Source organism: Cannabis sativa, chromosome 6 (genome assembly GCF_029168945.1).
Source record: "Cannabis sativa cultivar Pink pepper isolate KNU-18-1 chromosome 6, ASM2916894v1, whole genome shotgun sequence".
Classification (NCBI taxonomy): domain Eukaryota; kingdom Viridiplantae; phylum Streptophyta; class Magnoliopsida; order Rosales; family Cannabaceae; genus Cannabis; species Cannabis sativa.
In genome coordinates this window covers 62,689,810-62,709,192 of record NC_083606.1, presented here as the reverse complement: position 1 = coordinate 62,709,192, position 19,383 = coordinate 62,689,810, and the positions used below count along the sequence as shown (strand labels likewise).

At 32.9% G+C, this 19,383-nt stretch overlaps 2 protein-coding genes across 10 annotated transcripts; one reads left to right on the top strand and one right to left on the bottom strand.

Moving 5' to 3' along the window:
- Positions 1–3,188: 3,188 nt before the first annotated feature.
- LOC115725761 (probable WRKY transcription factor 9) lies at positions 3,189–8,250 on the top strand. Its single transcript, XM_030655368.2, has 5 exons — positions 3,189–3,679; positions 5,385–5,534; positions 5,973–6,431; positions 6,585–6,698; positions 7,234–8,250. Exons 1-5 carry the CDS (start codon positions 3,353–3,355, stop codon positions 8,014–8,016), a joined length of 1,833 nt encoding a protein of 610 aa, XP_030511228.1. The 5' UTR covers positions 3,189–3,352; the 3' UTR covers positions 8,017–8,250.
- Positions 8,251–12,050: 3,800 nt separating this feature from the next.
- Positions 12,051–15,083, bottom strand: LOC115695316 (uncharacterized). 9 transcript variants are annotated; one of them, XM_061117361.1, is made up of 8 exons: positions 14,769–15,083; positions 14,443–14,596; positions 14,290–14,349; positions 13,954–14,196; positions 13,722–13,787; positions 12,861–12,974; positions 12,541–12,654; positions 12,052–12,349 (listed from the first exon to the last, which is right to left on the bottom strand). In XM_061117361.1, exons 4-8 carry the CDS (start codon positions 14,188–14,190, stop codon positions 12,215–12,217), a joined length of 666 nt encoding a protein of 221 aa, XP_060973344.1. In that variant the 5' UTR covers positions 14,191–14,196; positions 14,290–14,349; positions 14,443–14,596; positions 14,769–15,083; the 3' UTR covers positions 12,052–12,214. The 9 variants fall into 9 exon arrangements, 8 of the variants coding, with proteins under 8 accessions (XP_060973345.1, XP_060973346.1, XP_060973344.1 ...); XM_061117360.1 differs by having other exon boundaries at positions 14,290–14,315; XM_061117362.1 differs by lacking the exon at positions 14,290–14,349 and having other exon boundaries at positions 12,051–12,349.
- Positions 15,084–19,383: the final 4,300 nt, after the last annotated feature.

The following is a 19,383-nucleotide window of genomic DNA, read 5'->3' as shown; positions in this document are numbered from 1 at the left end:
CTATAGCTAGAGACATGGCTTATGTATATATTTTATAAGCATAATAATAAGGCTTTAAGGTGGAATTGATTGCCTACTTTGCAATTTGCTGTTTGTTATATATCTAATTCATTTGATTGTCAATATTGAAAAATATATAACATTGACCTTGTATTTCAACTATTATTAAGATCTTTTGCCCAACTATATTTTGGGTTCAATTCGGCCAATTAAGATCAAAACTATTATTAATTAGTTATTATTATTTATAGTGAGAAAATATAAATATTTATTAATAGGTAAAACATTCAAAATTTATTATGTAAATATATATATAGCATATATATTAAGGGGATATTTAGTAATACAATTGTTTTTAATTTTTTTTCTTAAAAAAAATATACTCTATAACCATACACTTTTTTTTAAAAAAAAAAAAAAATTAATAACAAAAAATAAAAATGTGTCCTATAAATTTTATTTTTATTTTCATTTTATTAATTTTATTTAAGTTGGGTCAAATCTGGGTCCGGGTCTGGGTCTGGGTCCAGGACCGGGATCGAGTTTGGAGATTCGACTCTATTTTTGGATCTCGGGTCAGGGTTAGGGTCGAGGTCTAGGTTGGAGTTAGGGTTCGAGATTGGGTTTGAGGTTCAAGTCCAGGTCAGAGTTTGGGGTTGGGGTCTGGGGTTTGAGGTACGGGTCGGGGTCAGAGTTGGTGTCCGAGGTCTGAGGTCTAGGTCGGGGTTTGGGTGCTTGGATCTGGGTTCAGGACCGGGACTAGGGTCAGGGTCCTGGTCCAAGTTCGGGTCTAGGATATCCGGGTCCGGGTTTGGGCACAGGGTTAGGGGTTCAGAGTCTGAGGTCCAAGTCAGGGTTCAGTTCGGAGTGTGGGTCTTAGTCGGGATTTGGGTATGGGTCCCAAGGTATAAGTTGGGGTCGGAGTCCAAAATATTAATTATGAAAACTAAAAGTTGTTTAAAAAATTGTCAAAGTAATTTTCTTTATTTCAAAATTTTAATTCTCAATTAAAAAAAATTAAAAAAATGAAAATATAATTTTATAGAACATGATTTTTTATAATATTTTTAATTTACTAAATAAAAAAAAATAAAAATTAATTAAAAAATATTACCAAAAGTACCATAAAGTACTAACAGTAAAATTTAAATACTATAACAATAATTTCAACTAAGAGTCTAAGCCACTAACTGCCAAACATAAAAAAAAAAATGTCAAGTATCATAGGTTTCCAAAGCAAATAAACATTTAACAAAATCCACTTATAAATAATTATTAGCTAATGATTTTTCAATAAATTTCAAGACATAAAAATCTCATTATTCAAATAATAATAAATAAGAAATATAATAGGCTCAATCATTATGACACTCTCCAAGTGGCTGATCCAATGAAAGGACAAGGTGAACCTCTTGCTTATGCTCATTTTTTTTCTTTTCTTAATGTATTAAAAAAATTAAAATTAAAATTAATTATGTACAATAAAATAGGTATCCCTTAAACATATATAGTTACATTCTAATTCTATCCATAGTTTATTAAAAAAAAAAAACTAATCAGTAATTAATTACTTAGATGCAATAATATATAATTCTATATATATATATATAATAATATCATCACGTGATACATATATATAGTTACCACTACAACACCAAAAACTACCATTATAATATTGGATTAAAAATCACTATATATATCCATATGTATCAAAACTAATAAATACAGATTCTCTTCAAGCTTTTTAAATCATTTATCACCACTGCCTTTTGTTTTTTCTAATTTAATATATTGATGAAAATACATAGCTATAACATATCCACACAAAAGATTAATATGGAATATATAATAGAAGAGTAGCATTCTACAAAATATATATATGAGAATTACATTAATACATTTATATCTCAGACTTTTACTGATTGATTTTGAATTAGAAATCCTTATTAATTTGCTATTAGAGAATTTATTCAAACGCGAGCTAGCATTGAAATTAAGAAAAAGAAAAACACATCCTCTCTAAAATTATATATATTATAGATATGGAAAGATTTCTATATATATACATACATATAATGACATAAACATCTCACTTTTTAACAACCATATCTAGATTAATGATACACTGAAAATATAACATATAATAATGAATATTACTAATGTTTCATTTAGGAAGTCAACTTAGATGTATGTTCATATTTATATATATGTTTGCTTACACTAACAGAATACTGAGATCTAATATATGGATATAATATACATATATGTATACATTAATAGTGACCGCTCTCTAATACTAAATTATTATTCATACAAATTCTGTTATTGATGAAACATTAACCTACTCATGTATATATTTATATATATATATATATATATATATATATATTGCCGTCTGTGCAGTCTAGAGCCAACTGGATATATATTAACGAGTACTTATAAAAGAATTAATTATTTTATTATGAAGAATTTGAGAGTTAAATTAGTTCAATCATTGAATTTTGTCTTTTCTGTTATAATTAAGTTTTTCTTCTTCTTTTTTCCTTTGCACTAAACAATGCTAATTGTGGTAATTAAGTCCAACGCGCTTTATTACCTGAATTTCAACTTATCTCTAGAAATTGATCAATGATAATATGACAGCTATATATTATGTCCTTTATTTTTACAATTAACAGTAGTATGTTAAATATTATTATTTTATCCAACCTAAAACGACTTTCCAAACCCTAAATAATTATATATATATTAACGATTTTTATTATTTAATTTTAGAGTATACGATATAACTACACAAAAGTTATTTTTATTAATAGATTAAGCCGGTCTCTGTATACAAATTTTACGTTCATTAAAGGCTTAATTAATAACTATTGAATAATTAATTATCAACTATACACATTTATGAAAAGGCCAAAATGACATAACCTTTTTTTTAGATAAACATATACTTCAAAGGATAATATTGGCATTTACAATAAAAAAAGGTGAGTAATCATGTAGTCTTATACGCTAAAATTAAATATATGTAATCTATATGTAAATAAAAAATAATGTATAGTTGCCCAAAGTCATTGGTGTAACGATTAAATTACTATATAGTTTCGATTGTTTAAATAACTAATAATTATTATTGTTTCAAATTATTTAATTAAGTGCATTAGTACAATATTTAAAGTCAGACAATAGATGTGTATCTAAATTTATATGCATCGTTGAGACGAGGGAATTGACTTTGGTGCCTCAAAAGTAGCGTTTCTAAGCTATAAGTACATAAAGAGAGAGAAAGAAAAAGAGAAATTAAAAGAGAAGAGAGATTCTGATAAAATTTGTGATATCTCTTCTAATTCAAATGGGAAAAGGAAAAGACAAAGAGATCAATATTATGGAGATTGATTATAATTTATCACTGAAAATTGATTCTAGAGAAGATGATATTGATGATGATCATGAAGGAAAAGCTCAAGAAAATGGTGATGATGAAGAATTAGTGGAAGAAAGAGAAGAATCAAAATTACATGATAATGGTGAAGATGATGAAGATGATGATGATGATGATGATGAGCCAATTACAGTGCAACTAGTGCATAGTAATAGCAAAGAAGCAGCTGGTGAAGTAGAAGATGAGGCATCAGTAGTTGAATCCTTGCAACAGAATAATAATATGAAGCCACAAGAGGTAAATTAATAAGTAATTTTATTATTAACTCCAATTTATTATCATCATCATCGTATCATGTGCACTTAATCTATAATATTATAATATATATATATATATATATAATTCTCCTTTGCTATAGCTACTAAAACTTTCCATCTTTCCCTGTCTTTCTGCTATGCCATAATTCTTGCATGTAAATCTATTTATATATCGAGATCATTAAATATGACAAATTATATTTTCTTATATAATAACTATAGTATTTTGAGATTATTTGATAATTTATTTATAGGCTTTTTATACATATACAAAATCGTAAAATTGACAAAAAGTCTCATAAGATTGTGTACATATATAAATACATAAATACTTATTATTAGTTTCTACCTGGATCCTCGTTAATTTCTCACTGATCTTTTGCGTTCTGTATATTTTTCTGTATATATACCTCATGAGTTTCACGGTGCATGTACATGAAATCATATATATATTTATATACGTACGTCATATGTATATATACATGTCCATATACTTAATTTGTTTTTTATTTAAGGAGGATAATATATACGTATACGCTTCCAATTAATTGTATATTTCTGGTGTAGTTTACGTACATAATAATTTAATTATGCTCCTTCTGAGAAGAAGTAATCATAAAATTATGTATGTACGGTTTTCAATATATGGATGCAAATATGAAATATATAGGATGTTATTAATTATCATAAAAATTGACAATTAGATCAAATTAAGTCTCATAAGGCAAACCTCTGAACTGACCTTAATTACTGCAAATTCGTGACTACAAAAAGATATAGAACCGATCACCACCGTAGATCAAGAAAGAGAAAGAAAAGCTATTTATTAATTTATTTATATATTTTCGTAGGGAAATATATTTATGTATTTGATTCTTTTTTGCATGTGTAATAATTATCTAGCGAGTTCTTAATTGAGCTAAAGCAAATTAAGGAAACTTCGTAGTTTCGTACGTTTTATATAATATATAGCACTGATCTTTTTTATATGTATACTATATATAACTTTTTTTTGAGGAATTTAATCTAGCGTTTGGAATATTTAACAGATGAATGCTGTAATTAGGTCCTCTTAAAAGCTCAAGCATTAAATTTGTCATCTGCAATATTAATTTACTCCCAACTTTTTTTTTTTTGTTGTTGGTTTAGCACTATACTTTTCAAGATTTGAATTCCTGGGTATATATTGATTATGATCATGATCAACCAACTTTCATCACTTTGGATATATTGAACTTTTTTTTTTCATAGGCTGCTACAATATACATTTTATGTAAATATGGATATATATAAATACTTCTTGTTCGAAATATAGTTCATTATATATATGTATATTTATATTGTCTAATGCAATGCACCAAATTTCGTTATATATTGGTGCAGCAAGCACCTAATTGAAGTATCCTAATATCACACAATAGACTTATTGTAACTTTTTCAAAATTTTCTAATAGTTCACTATGCCAAATTAGAGTTTAAACTGTATATCTAATTCTTTCTATATAGAAGTAATAAAATCTTGATTTGGGATCTGAAATTTGCCAAAACATTTCGGGGTTTCTAACACAGTACTAGAGTATATTTATTATGCATTTTTAAAAAAGTCAACCAATAAATTTAGAATTCTGTTATATAGCCATATTTTATATTGAATAGATATATGTAACTGATCTCTTTTATAACAGTTATCGAAGCTACAAATGGAAATGAACCGCATGAAAGAAGAAAACATTGTACTGAGAAAAGTGGTCGAAAAGACGATGAAAGATTATTACGAGCTTCAAATTAAATTCGCCTCTATTCAGCAAAACAACCCTAATAATATTAAAAAGCAGGTACGCATATATATTAGTACCCTTATATATTAAATTATTGAAGGTATATACATGGAGCATCACTCTTGCTTTTGTTGCAGGGGTGTGATCTTATTTTTTCTTTATAAAATTATACCTCAATGTTTTTTTTTTTATATGAAGTTGTATATTGTAATCATAATATATGCATTAGAATACTATATGGTGAAAAAAAAATAAAGTTTAAAATAGTTTGTTGCACCTGTGTAAAATAAAATATGTATGTACAATTAAAATATTTAAATTTTATTTTTTGTAAATATAACTAAAATCTTGCACATCATAAAATAAAATAGTTAATAATTTCTCCATATAACCTATATTATTGGAGCAAAACTGATCCTCTCATCAAAAAAATTTCCAATTTATATTTATACATATTTTGATTACTCATACATAATTTTCCCTACATTTATATAGGATACATTAGCTTTCCTTTCTCTACATCATGAGACTACTCAACAAAAAACTAGTGGTACTACTACTACTACAGTACTACTTTCAAATAAACGTAAGTCTCCATCGCCGGCGCCGGCATCGACGGTTGAGGAAGACAGTCATGAATTAGGGTTGTCACTGAGGCTACAATCGAGCACTACAAGTACTACTACTCAGAATAAGGGAGAACATAATAATAAGAAGGATCAAGAAGATCATATGCTCGATCATGGTGGTTTTACAAGTTATAATAACAGCAACAACAACAACACGTTATTGGCAATGCAAAACAAGTTGCTTCAAAGAACTAGTAGTAGTACTGATCATAATCATCATAATAATCAACACCAAATTGCTGGGATAACTAACCACGTCACCAATGGTAACCCACCTAACAGAAAGGCTAGGGTTTCTGTAAGAGCAAGATGTGAAGCTGCCACAGTGAGTTTTTTTATTGTTATTAGCTTCTAAATATTATATTAATATTATGTTTTGATCTTAAAAATTAAATTATTTCCTATGCATGTGAAAGAATTAATAGTACTTTTAATTAACTAATATATATATATATATATATATGTTTATATTGTTTAGATGAATGATGGTTGTCAGTGGAGAAAATATGGTCAAAAAATAGCTAAAGGAAACCCTTGCCCCAGAGCTTACTATCGATGCACTGTAGCTCCAGGATGTCCAGTCAGAAAACAGGTAATAATATACATATATTTACACTCATATACATATATATACTTAATAATGTACTTAATGGGATTGGAAAGTGTTTGGATTATCATGATTATATACCATTAATTATAAGATCGATCATGAATTACTTAATTTTGAGAGCTAATTAATTAACCATGGTTTCTTACATAATGTTTTTTTTTGCTTGAAACCAAACACTACTTTCCATGTTCTTGTGTTAAATTAATTGAATTTCCATTTTTATTTAATTAATTGGGCTAGCAATAGCATTGATCATATCATATATTTATATGTATATGTTAGTCCCTTTAAATTACTATAATAGATTATTATATATATTAAGGATAGGATCCAAATCTTTTCTAAATCTTAGAAACTTGGTCAAATCATAAGAAACAATATTATTATTTCTCATCATTATTTAAAGCACAGTTCATGACTTGGTGAATTAATTGTCACAGATCTTTTTATATGCATATTATTACTAAATTATTTATTTATATATCTTATTAATTAATTAATCTTTATATGTACGCAGGTGCAAAGGTGCTTAGAAGACATGTCCATACTTATAACAACATATGAAGGAACACACAACCATCCACTCCCAGTGGGTGCAACAGCCATGGCTTCAACCACATCTGCTGGCCATGGGGCATCTTCTTATATGTTACTAGATTCATCATCACCAAATAACCTTTACTCTAACCACACTACTACCTCCAACTACACTCATCATATGCTCATAAACAACCCTATGATGTCTCATTTCAACTCCTCCTCCTCCTCATCATCATCATCAACCTTTAGAACTCTTAACCCTAATATTAATAATGACCCTTCCAAAGGAATAGTTCTTGACCTCACAAACAATATTACTAACACCCCACAATTCCCATTACCTTCACTTCATCATCAGCCACCCAATAATAACAATTTTTCTTGGAATACTATTCCGAACAGTACTAGGCCGTCCTCGGGAGCATTGAACGAGGGCTCGTGGCAAGGAGAAAGAGGAGGAGGAGAGGAAAAGACGACATCTATGGCCGAGAATGTGACGTCGGCCATAGCTTCGGATCCCAAGTTTAGAGTTGCTGTAGCGGCTGCTATTACATCTCTAATGAACAAAGATCAACAAAGCAACCATAATAATAATACGATTGTTGGATCATCATCGAGTACTTTTGAGCATAATAATAATCCTAATAATAATAATAATAAAGATGGAGATCATAGTAGTGGAAATGGGTCTTCTACAAATAATTGGGTGCTTGAAAACAATATCTCCTCCAACGGTAAGGCAATTCGTCAAACACCTTGACAACATGCTAGCTATATATATAGAGAATATCTCAAATAAAATATACTATATATAGTACATTTTCATATAATTAATTAATTAAAGAAAAATTGAAAGGATTTCATACAATATGTGTACCATTCCATTTTCTATATAGTTGTAGATTTCGAATAACTGATATTTTGTTATTAATCATTTCATAGTGAAACTGAATTATTATCATAATGTGATAATAGATAAAGGGTTTTCGTTTAATTTTGTTGTAGAGTTAATGTAATTAATTACTCGTATTATAATTTTGTTTTTATTTTAAATTTTTATTTTCTTTCATAGCTCTCTAATAGTATTTATAATGTTAGAAACTCTATGTTAAATATGAAGTATATATAATTGTGTATGAAAATACACAATTAAACATATATACATGATATAACTAAATGATCAAAAAATACCTCCAATTATTGGTTTTTTGAGTTTCAATTCCACATAAGTTTTGAATTTACAAAGAAAAAGAAAACTTATTAATGGGTAATTGGGCTTCCAAACTCTTTCTACTCTTTTTAGATAGATTTATTCTGTTTCACAAAAGGCGAGGTCCTATATTTATATAGATAAGACCTTACATCGAGGTATTTACCACAATTAATTGTTAGAATATTCTGACAATCAATTAAAAAAATTAATTGGTGAATCAAAAACTGGTCATAGAATACTTATATTTATTAAATAATTGATTTGAAATCAATTATAATGAATATAAAATATTTCATACACCTAAAAATTAATTAAATGATTTATGCTTAATATAAAAATATTCTAATATTCTTTCATTCGGTCAGTATTTAGATTTACCAAGTAAATCAAATGTTCCTCATTATACAATAAACATATGAATCATAGAAATAGATTCTCTTTATATGGGGAGTATTATTTGTCATGTATTACAATGTATTCATTATATAACAATGTACTTTACGTGGCAAATATAATTAAGCAAATAAATCCTAAATCTTATGTTTATCCTGGTCCTCTAAAGATAATTTTCTCAAATAAAATTAAGGTACACATGAATATAAAAAAAATATCAAAATTAGAGTTTCATTGAATAATTTTAGTTGTACAACTAAAAACTGCATATATAAGGGCTAACTGAATCTCATATTTAGTTTACGATCCTTAAATTTGTGTTGCGACATTCATTTAGTCAAGGATATGTGATCACCCAATTCAGGAATTGCATGCTTATTGACCACTTATCACGCCTCTTTATAGCTAAATACTTAATGTTGATAAGCTGCTAGCTTCAACAAGAAATTTCTGCCAGAAGATTGCAAAACTTTTCTAATAGCCTGAAATATAAATCTAAAGTCTAGGCCTAGTATAAAACTCTACAATACACTATATATTTGTATCTTGAAAATAATAAATGAATGTGACTTTTATAATAGAAATAACAATTAACTTAAGGGCGTAATCAAATGTTGATTATAGCTAGTTAAGTACGTTGGAATCTAATAAGTTAACTATATTTCCAGAATGTCAATTCATCTCAATAAAATATGTATAAATATAATATTTCGTATCTTGAAGATATCTCATCACTTTGTATGAAAAAATAAAATGGTCTTAACTTTAGATATTCTGATACCACTTAATAATCTTGAAATAAATGCAATACAAAGTCTTATTGAAACTCTTAGACATACATTAGGCTTCTAAAAATAGAAGCAAATGAATGTTCTTAATTTATTCTCATTCCAGGTCATTTTACAGATGTTGATTTGAGTTGAATTTATCACACTTAAAGATAAAATTAACATGAGATGAATAATACATAATTTTATTTAATCAAAGATGTTGTAGATACACTCTAATTAATTAAAATTATATGTATCACATTATTTATCTTAAAATAATAATTTGAGATGTGAATTATTCACCTTATATAGGAAACTTTTATCATCACTTGCAAGTATCATACCCGAAATTCGGCTGGAGGACACGTGTCAAGATAAAGAGAATGTGAATCGGTACCGTATCTTTTTATGGAATAACTCATTAATTGCGTAAGTACTAGAGTATATTTGCAACCCACTGACTGTAAAGTCTTAGGCGAGGAATCAATGTACGAACTGGTACTTAGAGTATTAATGAGAAATCATATGTGGCTAAAAAAAGAATAGCGAGGTACCAGAGAAGAATAACACATACCTCAGCTCACAAACAAGCAGACTAAGTATAAATGTCGAACCAGCTCGGAGTACAATAATACGAGACAGCCATCTCGCTACGAGAAAACTTCCTATAGTTTTATCCAGCTAACGGAAGTTAGACTCACAACCCTGGCAAGTCTATAGATTTCCTTATATCCACGATCGCCGTATGTTGTCGATCTCGGATAGAAGAATGGTTCCAGCTCGCCATTGGGATCACTACAATCAAGTTTTTATCGAGACATCTCCAGAATCAACAATTAAAGACGTGTTTAATACACGATATTTCTGACCTAGTAAAAGCGGGAAAATCACAGCTGTATGACTTTTAAAATCATGCACCACGTTTACATTTTGTAATATGTAATCAGATCCCACGATTTAAGGGATGATAACTGTAATTACATTTTGGTCAACCTTGTAATTAACTGTCACTATGCAATTATAAATAGTGGGAGACAATCTCAAGAAAAAGGGACGGAAAAGAAACTCTTACGCGAGAGGCCCTGAAAAAAGAACATACTCAGAAATCTGAATAAGATTGACTCGTGGACTATGCAAGATTTTAACTGCAAAATCACGTAAAAAACCTGGTGTTCTTATTTTATTTTTCTACAACTTTATTTTTATTTCTGCGTTGAATCATATTCGTGAGGCTCAAATTTGGTTAACGAAAATCTATGTTAACAATTTGGTGCTTTCATTGAGAGCCTCTAAAAAAACTCAGAAAAAGCCTTCCCCTCTTTTAGAAAAAAAAAACCTTCTCTTTTATGGCTAAAAAACCCAGAGAATATTAACACCCCACATGAAGATCAACTAATTCGCCGTCCAGAAGGACTACCCGTTCTAGGAGGCCCAACCTAAGGATGGTCCTAGTGCTCGGACCACACGTCCCCAGAGAACACAACCCGACGTTGGTCCTAGTACGAGGACAACACGCTTGAGGAGAACTCAGCGTGGGAGTGGACAAAATCCTGAGGCGGGGGATGAAGAGCTCAACTGTGGGGGTGCCCAATCTGTGGGAGAAAGAACTTATGAAATGGAAAGTCGCCGCTTGAGACGCCGTTTGGAAAAGGCACAGTGAGAAGACCGCGCACTACTACAAAAAGTATAATTCTCGTCGCTTTTTAAGTGTCATTTAAAGAATTTACGTCGGTTTAAAAAACCGACGTATATACCGTAGTCGCAAATACTTTTTAATTAGCGTCATTTTTAAAACGACGCAAAAAATAATTTTCTACATTTATAAACCGACGCAAAATATTTACTTTTCTATTTTATCTTCTGCGTCAGTTTAGAAATGACGCTAAATTATTTATGGCATTTGAAAACTGTCACAAAAAACTTATTACGTCGGTTAAAAAATGTCATATCTATTACGAAAATACATTATTTTTTACCTATTGCGTCGCTTATAAAATGAAGCACAAATATAAGTAAGGGAAAATTGCCAATTTTTCATGCAATTTTTCCCACATGCATTATTAAATTTTAAAATAATTCTATATAATAGTAAATATATAATACAAAAAAAAATTGAAATAACAATTTTAAAACTTCCATAAAATTAGTAATCAATTCTATTAACTAACACACAATACCAATAACATTGTGTGTGTATATGATTGTTGATTTTCAATTATGTTCTCGGAACAAAAATGAGTACCAGTAGCAGCATACAGAGCACACAATGCATGAAAGTTTTAGTGCTCTTGACATAATCATTGAGCAATATCATTAGAAAAATAAGTTCAAAGAATGAGGGGCAGGACAAAAAAAATGTATATATGTAATATTATTTGACTCAATTTTAGTCTCTAAACATAAATCAATCAAAACTTGTTGCTTGAAAGACCTGAATTCAGACGTTTCATTCTTCTTTAAACAAAAATGTCTCAAGATAGTCAAAACAGAACAAAGAAGATCACTTGAAACCTTCTCAAGCAATTTACCAAAAGCTTATGTTAAATATTACAAGTAATATCACTTTAAAGTAGTTCTAATTTTTAATATATATATATATAAAAAAATAAAAAAATAAAAAAGACAAACCAGATGGTGTATGGGAACAGCAGTAAGAGTTTCGAATCTCCCATTAATGTGTCCCACAATCTCATGAACTTGTCTTGTAAGCTTTTGATCTGTATTATACAATAATAAACAACTGTATTATTTAAAAATTGATCAAGATGAGATAAATTTAATGATAATCATATGATTGAAATAACATTAGACAACAAACTACAGATAGACTTAAAATAAATAGGCATATATTTTAAGCCAAACGCATATATTGTTAATGAGATAAAACCAAAAGTTACAGCTAGTCTACCTTCCTGCCAGCAAATCTTTCTTTCAGTTCTTTCATGTGTTCCTGGACTTCAGGAATTTTCAAAGCTCGAACAAACCGATCAGAGTTTATGCCAATAGGAAACTGTAGTTCTACCTCCAAATGAGAAAGGAGAAAAGGAATGCCAGCATCACAATAAATAATCAAGTGAAAAAATTAAGCTTTAAATAAATAAATTTCAAACAAGTACATGTAATAATAGATAAACAGAAAAAATGTACACTACATCAATGTGCAAATAATATGTTTGTATGTACTATATGACAATAAAAGAATGATGGGAAAGGCTTCCAAATTTATACCACTGCAACTCGAGTAAGCTTTCCTTGGTCCTCTACTCCTTCAGGTGTACCCTCTAGCCCAAGTATATGAGTACAAGCACTCACAAATGCCTTGCATAATCGTGTGTATGAAAACTGGAAGCTCAAGAATCCACCAATTAAAATTCTTGTGATCTCAAGATTATAACATTAAGATGGTTCCGACACCCATAAACAACATAAATCTTTACAAAAAGTGAGCAAGTATATGGCAAAAAGTTACCCCTTCAATCAATTACACTAGCTAGAAAGCACCTTTTGGTCTTGCTATGGTTTGATCTCAAGTCAATATATAATTACTAATTGCTAATAAATTTTAATACAAGATAGAAAGACTATCAAATTGACCATCCTATATGGGGATAGAAGGTAAAGACAATGCTCAAGACTACGAGTGACTTCAAAAATAGGGTGGCATATCACCTATGGCTACTAAAGCAATATTGTTTCCCCAAGACATCATTAATAATTTAAGTAACATATTGTAATTGTAGGAGTATCACAGAAGATTATTTACAAGTTATTTAAATTATGATGCTATAAAACAACTTTAGTTACCCAACCAAATCAACAACAAGAACAGATCTTAGGAGCTCGGATTGAGATGGCAGTGTCCTATGAATTTCAGATGAGGGAAAGGGTGTGTGGAGAAACCAACCTATGCAGTCTCACTATAATATGCCAGTACGTAGTTCCCTAACTAAAATATAGAATAATGATACTACACAAGTAATAAATGATGAATGCAACTAAAGTTGCAAGAAAAGAAAGGTGATGTAAATAGCATCCAATTACGCTATGCAGTCAACAAGGCGTTTGAGCAGAGGGAGGAAATTCTCATACCACCGTATCGATTTGTCTTTCCAGCTTGTTGTCTACATCTGTTGCATGTATGTCAACTATCTGCGCCTATAAATAAGAACAAATTAGAACTTAGAAGTCAAACCAAGTAGAAACCAATAAATTATACAAACTATTGATCACATGTAAAATTCATAATTTGGCTTTCTCAAAACTACTATAATCAACGTATACAACCAAATAATTGTGAAAAGAAGGGAAAGCTCAAATATACCTTGCTTCTAGCAGTAAGAACTGGAGTAAGTGTTGGTGCTTTCTTTCTTAAGGCCCCTCCCCCAACTTCTACTTCTTTTTCCATGTTGTTCAAAGGCTTCTCAGGCTTCTTCTTGACTTTCTCTGTGTTTGAGGATAGATCAATCGCCTCTATGGGCTTAGGCTTAACATTAACGATCTTATTAATTTTGTTGGCCTCTAGTGCCTCAATTCTTCTCCCATCATCAGGAACCACCATCTGTTTCTGCATAGCATAGTTTGAAAAGAGCATACCAAATCAATTACCAGAACTCTAGAAAGTTGTTATAAAAATTAAATTTTTTATCAAAATACTAACCTTGTTCTTCTCAGCAGCTCTAGCGTCTTCAGCGTTAGCAAATAATTAAACATGAAAACTCTTGAAGAAAATATAAATAAAAACTTAGCAAAGACAAACAACACATTAAGAAACCAAACACATATTGTTGTACAGAGAGAAAGAGAGAAAAACCTTGTCATGGGGTGATTAGGTTTGCCTTCAACTCCTCCTCTAGCAGCAGGTACCATATTCCCAATATCACCAAGAGCTCTGCGATTTTTCCCATCGTGGGCCACTGGGTTCTTCTTGTGCAGCTTTTTTTCTCCACCACCGATGACTGCCTCACCTATTCCAATAACGGGATTTAAAAATCAGAAATGTTTTCCAATAAAGAACTTAAATCAGAAGAAGGATTGTACCCAAAACAAATCATGAATCATGGGTCCGAGAAACAAATACATAGTACCCCCAAATTAAAATAGAGAGTTAAGAGAATAAATTAAAGAATAGAAATATACCACCGTCGAATCGTCTGAAGGAGCTCACGGGAGGTTTTGACCATTAGAGGCTTTGAGGGAAGGAACACAGAAACCACCGGACGCTGTACGAAGGAACTCACGGGAGAAGAGAGACCACAGACCACCATCCAATCGACTGAAGAGGAGGTGGTTAGGGTGAATTCTCACCGTCGTCTGAAGAGGAGATGCGGCTGAAGAGAATCGCAAGGGTTTTGCGTTTAGGGAGAGCGCTGAAGAGGAGATGCGGCTGAAGAGAATCATATGAAGAGAGAGGGTCGAGGATTTTGCATTTTTTAGTTTTAGGGATTTCACTTTTTTTTTGCGTCGGTTATTAACTTTTATTAATGTATTTTGCGTCGTTTTTAAAAGCTCGCTAATACAATCCACGAGTTTTAATAACAGACGCAAAATGAAACATAAATTTTTAAATTTCCTACTTTTTTCGTCGGTTTAGTTTTTAGCGTCATATACCTAAAAGACGCAAATAACATATTATTAGTGTCATTTTTAAAGTGACGCCCCAATTATTTGAGTACTATTCACGTCGGTCAACGCTGTGAATAGTAGCGTTGACCGACGTAAATAGTGTATTTTGTAGTAGTGGCGAGTCAGACCTCGTGGCTCACGAACCAGGAGACAAAAAAAGGCCTGGGAAGAATTACCCGGGGAAAATGAGACACCTCTTGAAAATCAGGATGAACAGCCAAAAAGGAGACAACCGAAAACTGATGAACGAGAAATCCCTCATGAAAATGAGGAAGATCTTGGAACTTAGCCGGGGGAACGGAGATCACTTGCTAGGAATCACCAGCGTTCTTCCCAAACCCATAGAGCGAGGACTCGTACGTACCCGAATGGGGAAAATACGACAAACTGCTCTCGGGAGGAAAGAATAGAGCGTGAAAAGGTAAGTGTGACTTCGAGGCGATCTAAAACTCATAGCTGATCAACTCGAAGAGGAGAAAGTACTCAACGAGTCAATGATCGGGAGAGTATGGGAATAAGTAAATCTGCAAGCCACTTAAAAACAAAGTCTATAAGTAGGACGCGGTTAATGAGAAAGACGAGATCTGCCAGCAATTACTCCCAACTAGATCTACGAGAGCACTTGAATCGGAAGAAACCTGATCTTCGCCAACAGCTGGGTCCAAAGTAAGAGGATCCAATCCAATTACGGATAAACGAGCTGGAGGACAAGTTCAGGAGATATCAAGTGGGGGAAATAGGGAAATCATCTGGATACGACTCTGATGAGGAGCTTGAGCCGTATCACCCAGATATTATGAATACCCCTTTCCTTTGGGATTCAAAAACCCGCATGTCTCATCCTATGACGGAACCACAGATCCCGTATCGCATTTGAATAACTTTAACACGATAATCCAAGCGAGTAATGTGACGAACAATTTATGATGTATTTTGTTTCCCACCTCGCTTGTTAGAGTAGCGAGTAGCTAGTTTAACAAGTTCACTCGTCATTCAATAATTTCCTGGGAGCAGCTGTCCAGGGATCTTAAGAAGCAATTCCAAGCCACTAAGGATAGGCGACCCGAAGCAGCCTCGCTAACCAATATAAAGCAGCAGCCTGACGAAACACTTAAGGCGTACTTAAGTCGTTTTAGCACAGCTGCCGCTAGGGTTAGAAACTTGGATGACAGCACGCAACTTACAGGCCTTTAGGCGGGAATCTCCACTAATCCATTAACCGCCAGGGGCGAGTTGTGGGATGACCTACAAGGACGTCCGGTGCAAAACATCACTGAGTTCAATGAGAAAGCTCAAGTGTTTGTCCGGAAGGAAGAAGCCCAAAAGGAAATGAACTTGTTGAAAATAAGCTCGGTAGGTAAACCCAACAATGTTTCAACAGGGACTGTTCCCACGTGAATTGATAACTCGGGGGTTTCTGGTCCGAAAAGAAAAGACGGAGGTAGGGAATCGTCAAAAGATAGAAAGAAACAAATGAAGCATGACAAATATGTGCCATTGTATACTATTTATACTGAGCTTAATGAAACTTGAGGAAAATATTTACCTCGCACATGAGTAGAAAGTAGCCATTGGTAAACCCGAGCCTATGAGGAATTCGAGGAGCAAAAGATATCCTAACAAATACTGTGAATTTCGTAAAGATATCGGGCATACGATCGACGAATGTCGCAAGTTGAAAGATGAGATAGAAAGTCTCATTGCTCGAGGCCATTTTAAGCAGTATCTGAGAAGATAGGGCCAGGGATACAACCAGCCCCGTTAGCCTAATGACCCAAACAACCAGGGGTTGCAACCTCTTCTTGTGGAAGGAGAGGACATCCTGATTATTTCGGGAGGGCCACATATTGCAGGGGAAAGCAATAACGTTCAGAAGAGATATGTGAAAAAAATAAAGAATGAGCAGTCGATCTTTGCCCCCAAACCTTCCAAAAAGGTAAAAACTGAGGAACCCCCCTTTACGTTCACAGAGGAAGACGAGAAGAACGTGAGATACCCTCACGTCGATCTACTGGTCATAACAATCCAACTCGCTAATAAGAGGATCAAGGGAGTGTTAATCGATAATGGGAGCTCGATAAATATCCTTTATAAGGAGACTCTAAAGAAAATGGGGCTCGAAAAGGCCAATTTAAGGCCTTGTATGGTGAATCTCTGATGATTCACCGAAGATAGCATCGCTAGCCTTGACATAATCGAGCTCGCATTAACCATAGGCGAGGCACCTTTAACTGCTAATGTTATGCAAGACTTCTTGGTTGTCAACCTGCCCTCGGCTTACAACATATTGTTTGGTCGCCCAGCACTGATCGGACTAGGGGCAATCAGCTCGATCAAGCACTTGTCTTTAAAGTTCCAAACCCCAGATGGCGTGGGGTGGTGCGTGGCGACCAGATGCTGGCTCGCGATTGTTATCGCATAGAGCGGCAGCATAGGAAGGTTGGTCATCAACTAATGACGATCTTGGTAGGAGAACACGAGAAGAAAAAGGAAGATCTTGATCCTCGAGTTCAAGATGAAAGAAACCTGCTAAAACCAATTGAAGAATTAAAGCGGGGATGTTACAAATGGTATCAGAGCCTTGACCCAGCTAGAAGTGTGGTCTATGAGGACGTCGAACCCCGTAAGGGGGGTGATTATGACAGTCAGTAGTCCCATGATTCGTAAGGGAAAATAACGGGTAAGCTATGCAATCCCACATCGCTTGGGGAAGGTCAACTGTGATGATTTTGAGATTGTGTAGGTATGGGACTACACAGTTGAAGAGAGCTTAAATGGATTGATTGGTACTACCTATATCAACAAGGTGCATCTTGTTTTTTAGTAGCCCATCAAGAAAGAACTCCCACATCGCCTGGGGAAGGTCAAGTGTGATGATTGTGAGACTGTGTAGGTATGGGACTACACAGTTGAAGAGGGCTTAAATGGATTGATTGGTACTACCTATATCAACAAGGTACATCTTGTTTTACGGTAGCCCATCACAAAAGAACTCCACAGTTAAGCGTGCTTGACTTGGGGTAATTTTAAGATTGGTGACCTCCTGGGAAGTTTTCCCAAGAAGCGTGAGGACAAAGCACGCTAGAAACACTCTTGTTGGTCTATAGGGTTAGTCATCAGTCCAGGAAGCAGCTAGAGTCACGTACTCGTGTATAAGAGTCATTCAATCCGTGGGGGAAGGCCCACTGGAGGCTTGAAGCGGGGACGTTACAAATGGTATCAGTGCCTTGACCGAGCCAGAAGTGTGGTCGATGAGAACGCCGAACCAAGTAAGGGGGGTAATTATGACAGTCAGTAGTCCCATGATCCGTAAGGGAAAATATCGGGTAAGCTGTGCAATCCCACATCGCTTGGGGAAGCTCAAGTGTGATGATTCTGAGACTGTGTAGGTATGGGACTACTGTTGGAAATTATTTTACCAGGATCTTAGATCTACTCACAAGTATGTTATTTAACATCCTAAATATGAACTTTCTAAAACGATAATAAACACATATAAAGTTAAAAAAAACCTTACATTGGTTACAGCGGAATAATATGTCTCCTTCCACTCGGATCTCTAACCTTACATATCGCCAGCAAACATTGTTAGAGTATTATCAAGATCTGAGCCCGAATGTCCTTCTCTTTGAATTTGATCCTTCACGATCTTCCAATCTATGATTGAGGTACCACTTGCTGTGTGTGGGCACTACTCTATCACTAAGAGGTTTCGAAATTATGAAGAAGAAAAGAGAGAGAGAGAGAGAGAGAGAGAGAGAGAGAGAGAGAGAGAGAGAGAGAGAGAGAGAGAGAGAGAGAGAGAGAGAGAGAGAGTCGGCTATAGAGAGAAAGTGGAAGGAGTTTTTCTGAAAAGGCGATCTCTTGAATTACTGAAAAACTCTTATTTTAGACTGAGCCATCACTTTCTATTTATAGGCAACTACTAGGTTTAGGTTAGTAATTATTTGGCATTAAAATAATGAAAATATTAATTGGAAAAAACCAATCAAGTGGCCGGCCATAGGTGTTAGTGGGCCTCACTTGGATTTTGCAGTTTTCACAATTTTTATTTCTATTTTCTCAAAAACGCTAATTTTCCAATTCTAACCATTTAAATGCCAAAACTAATTATTTAATAACAAAAATA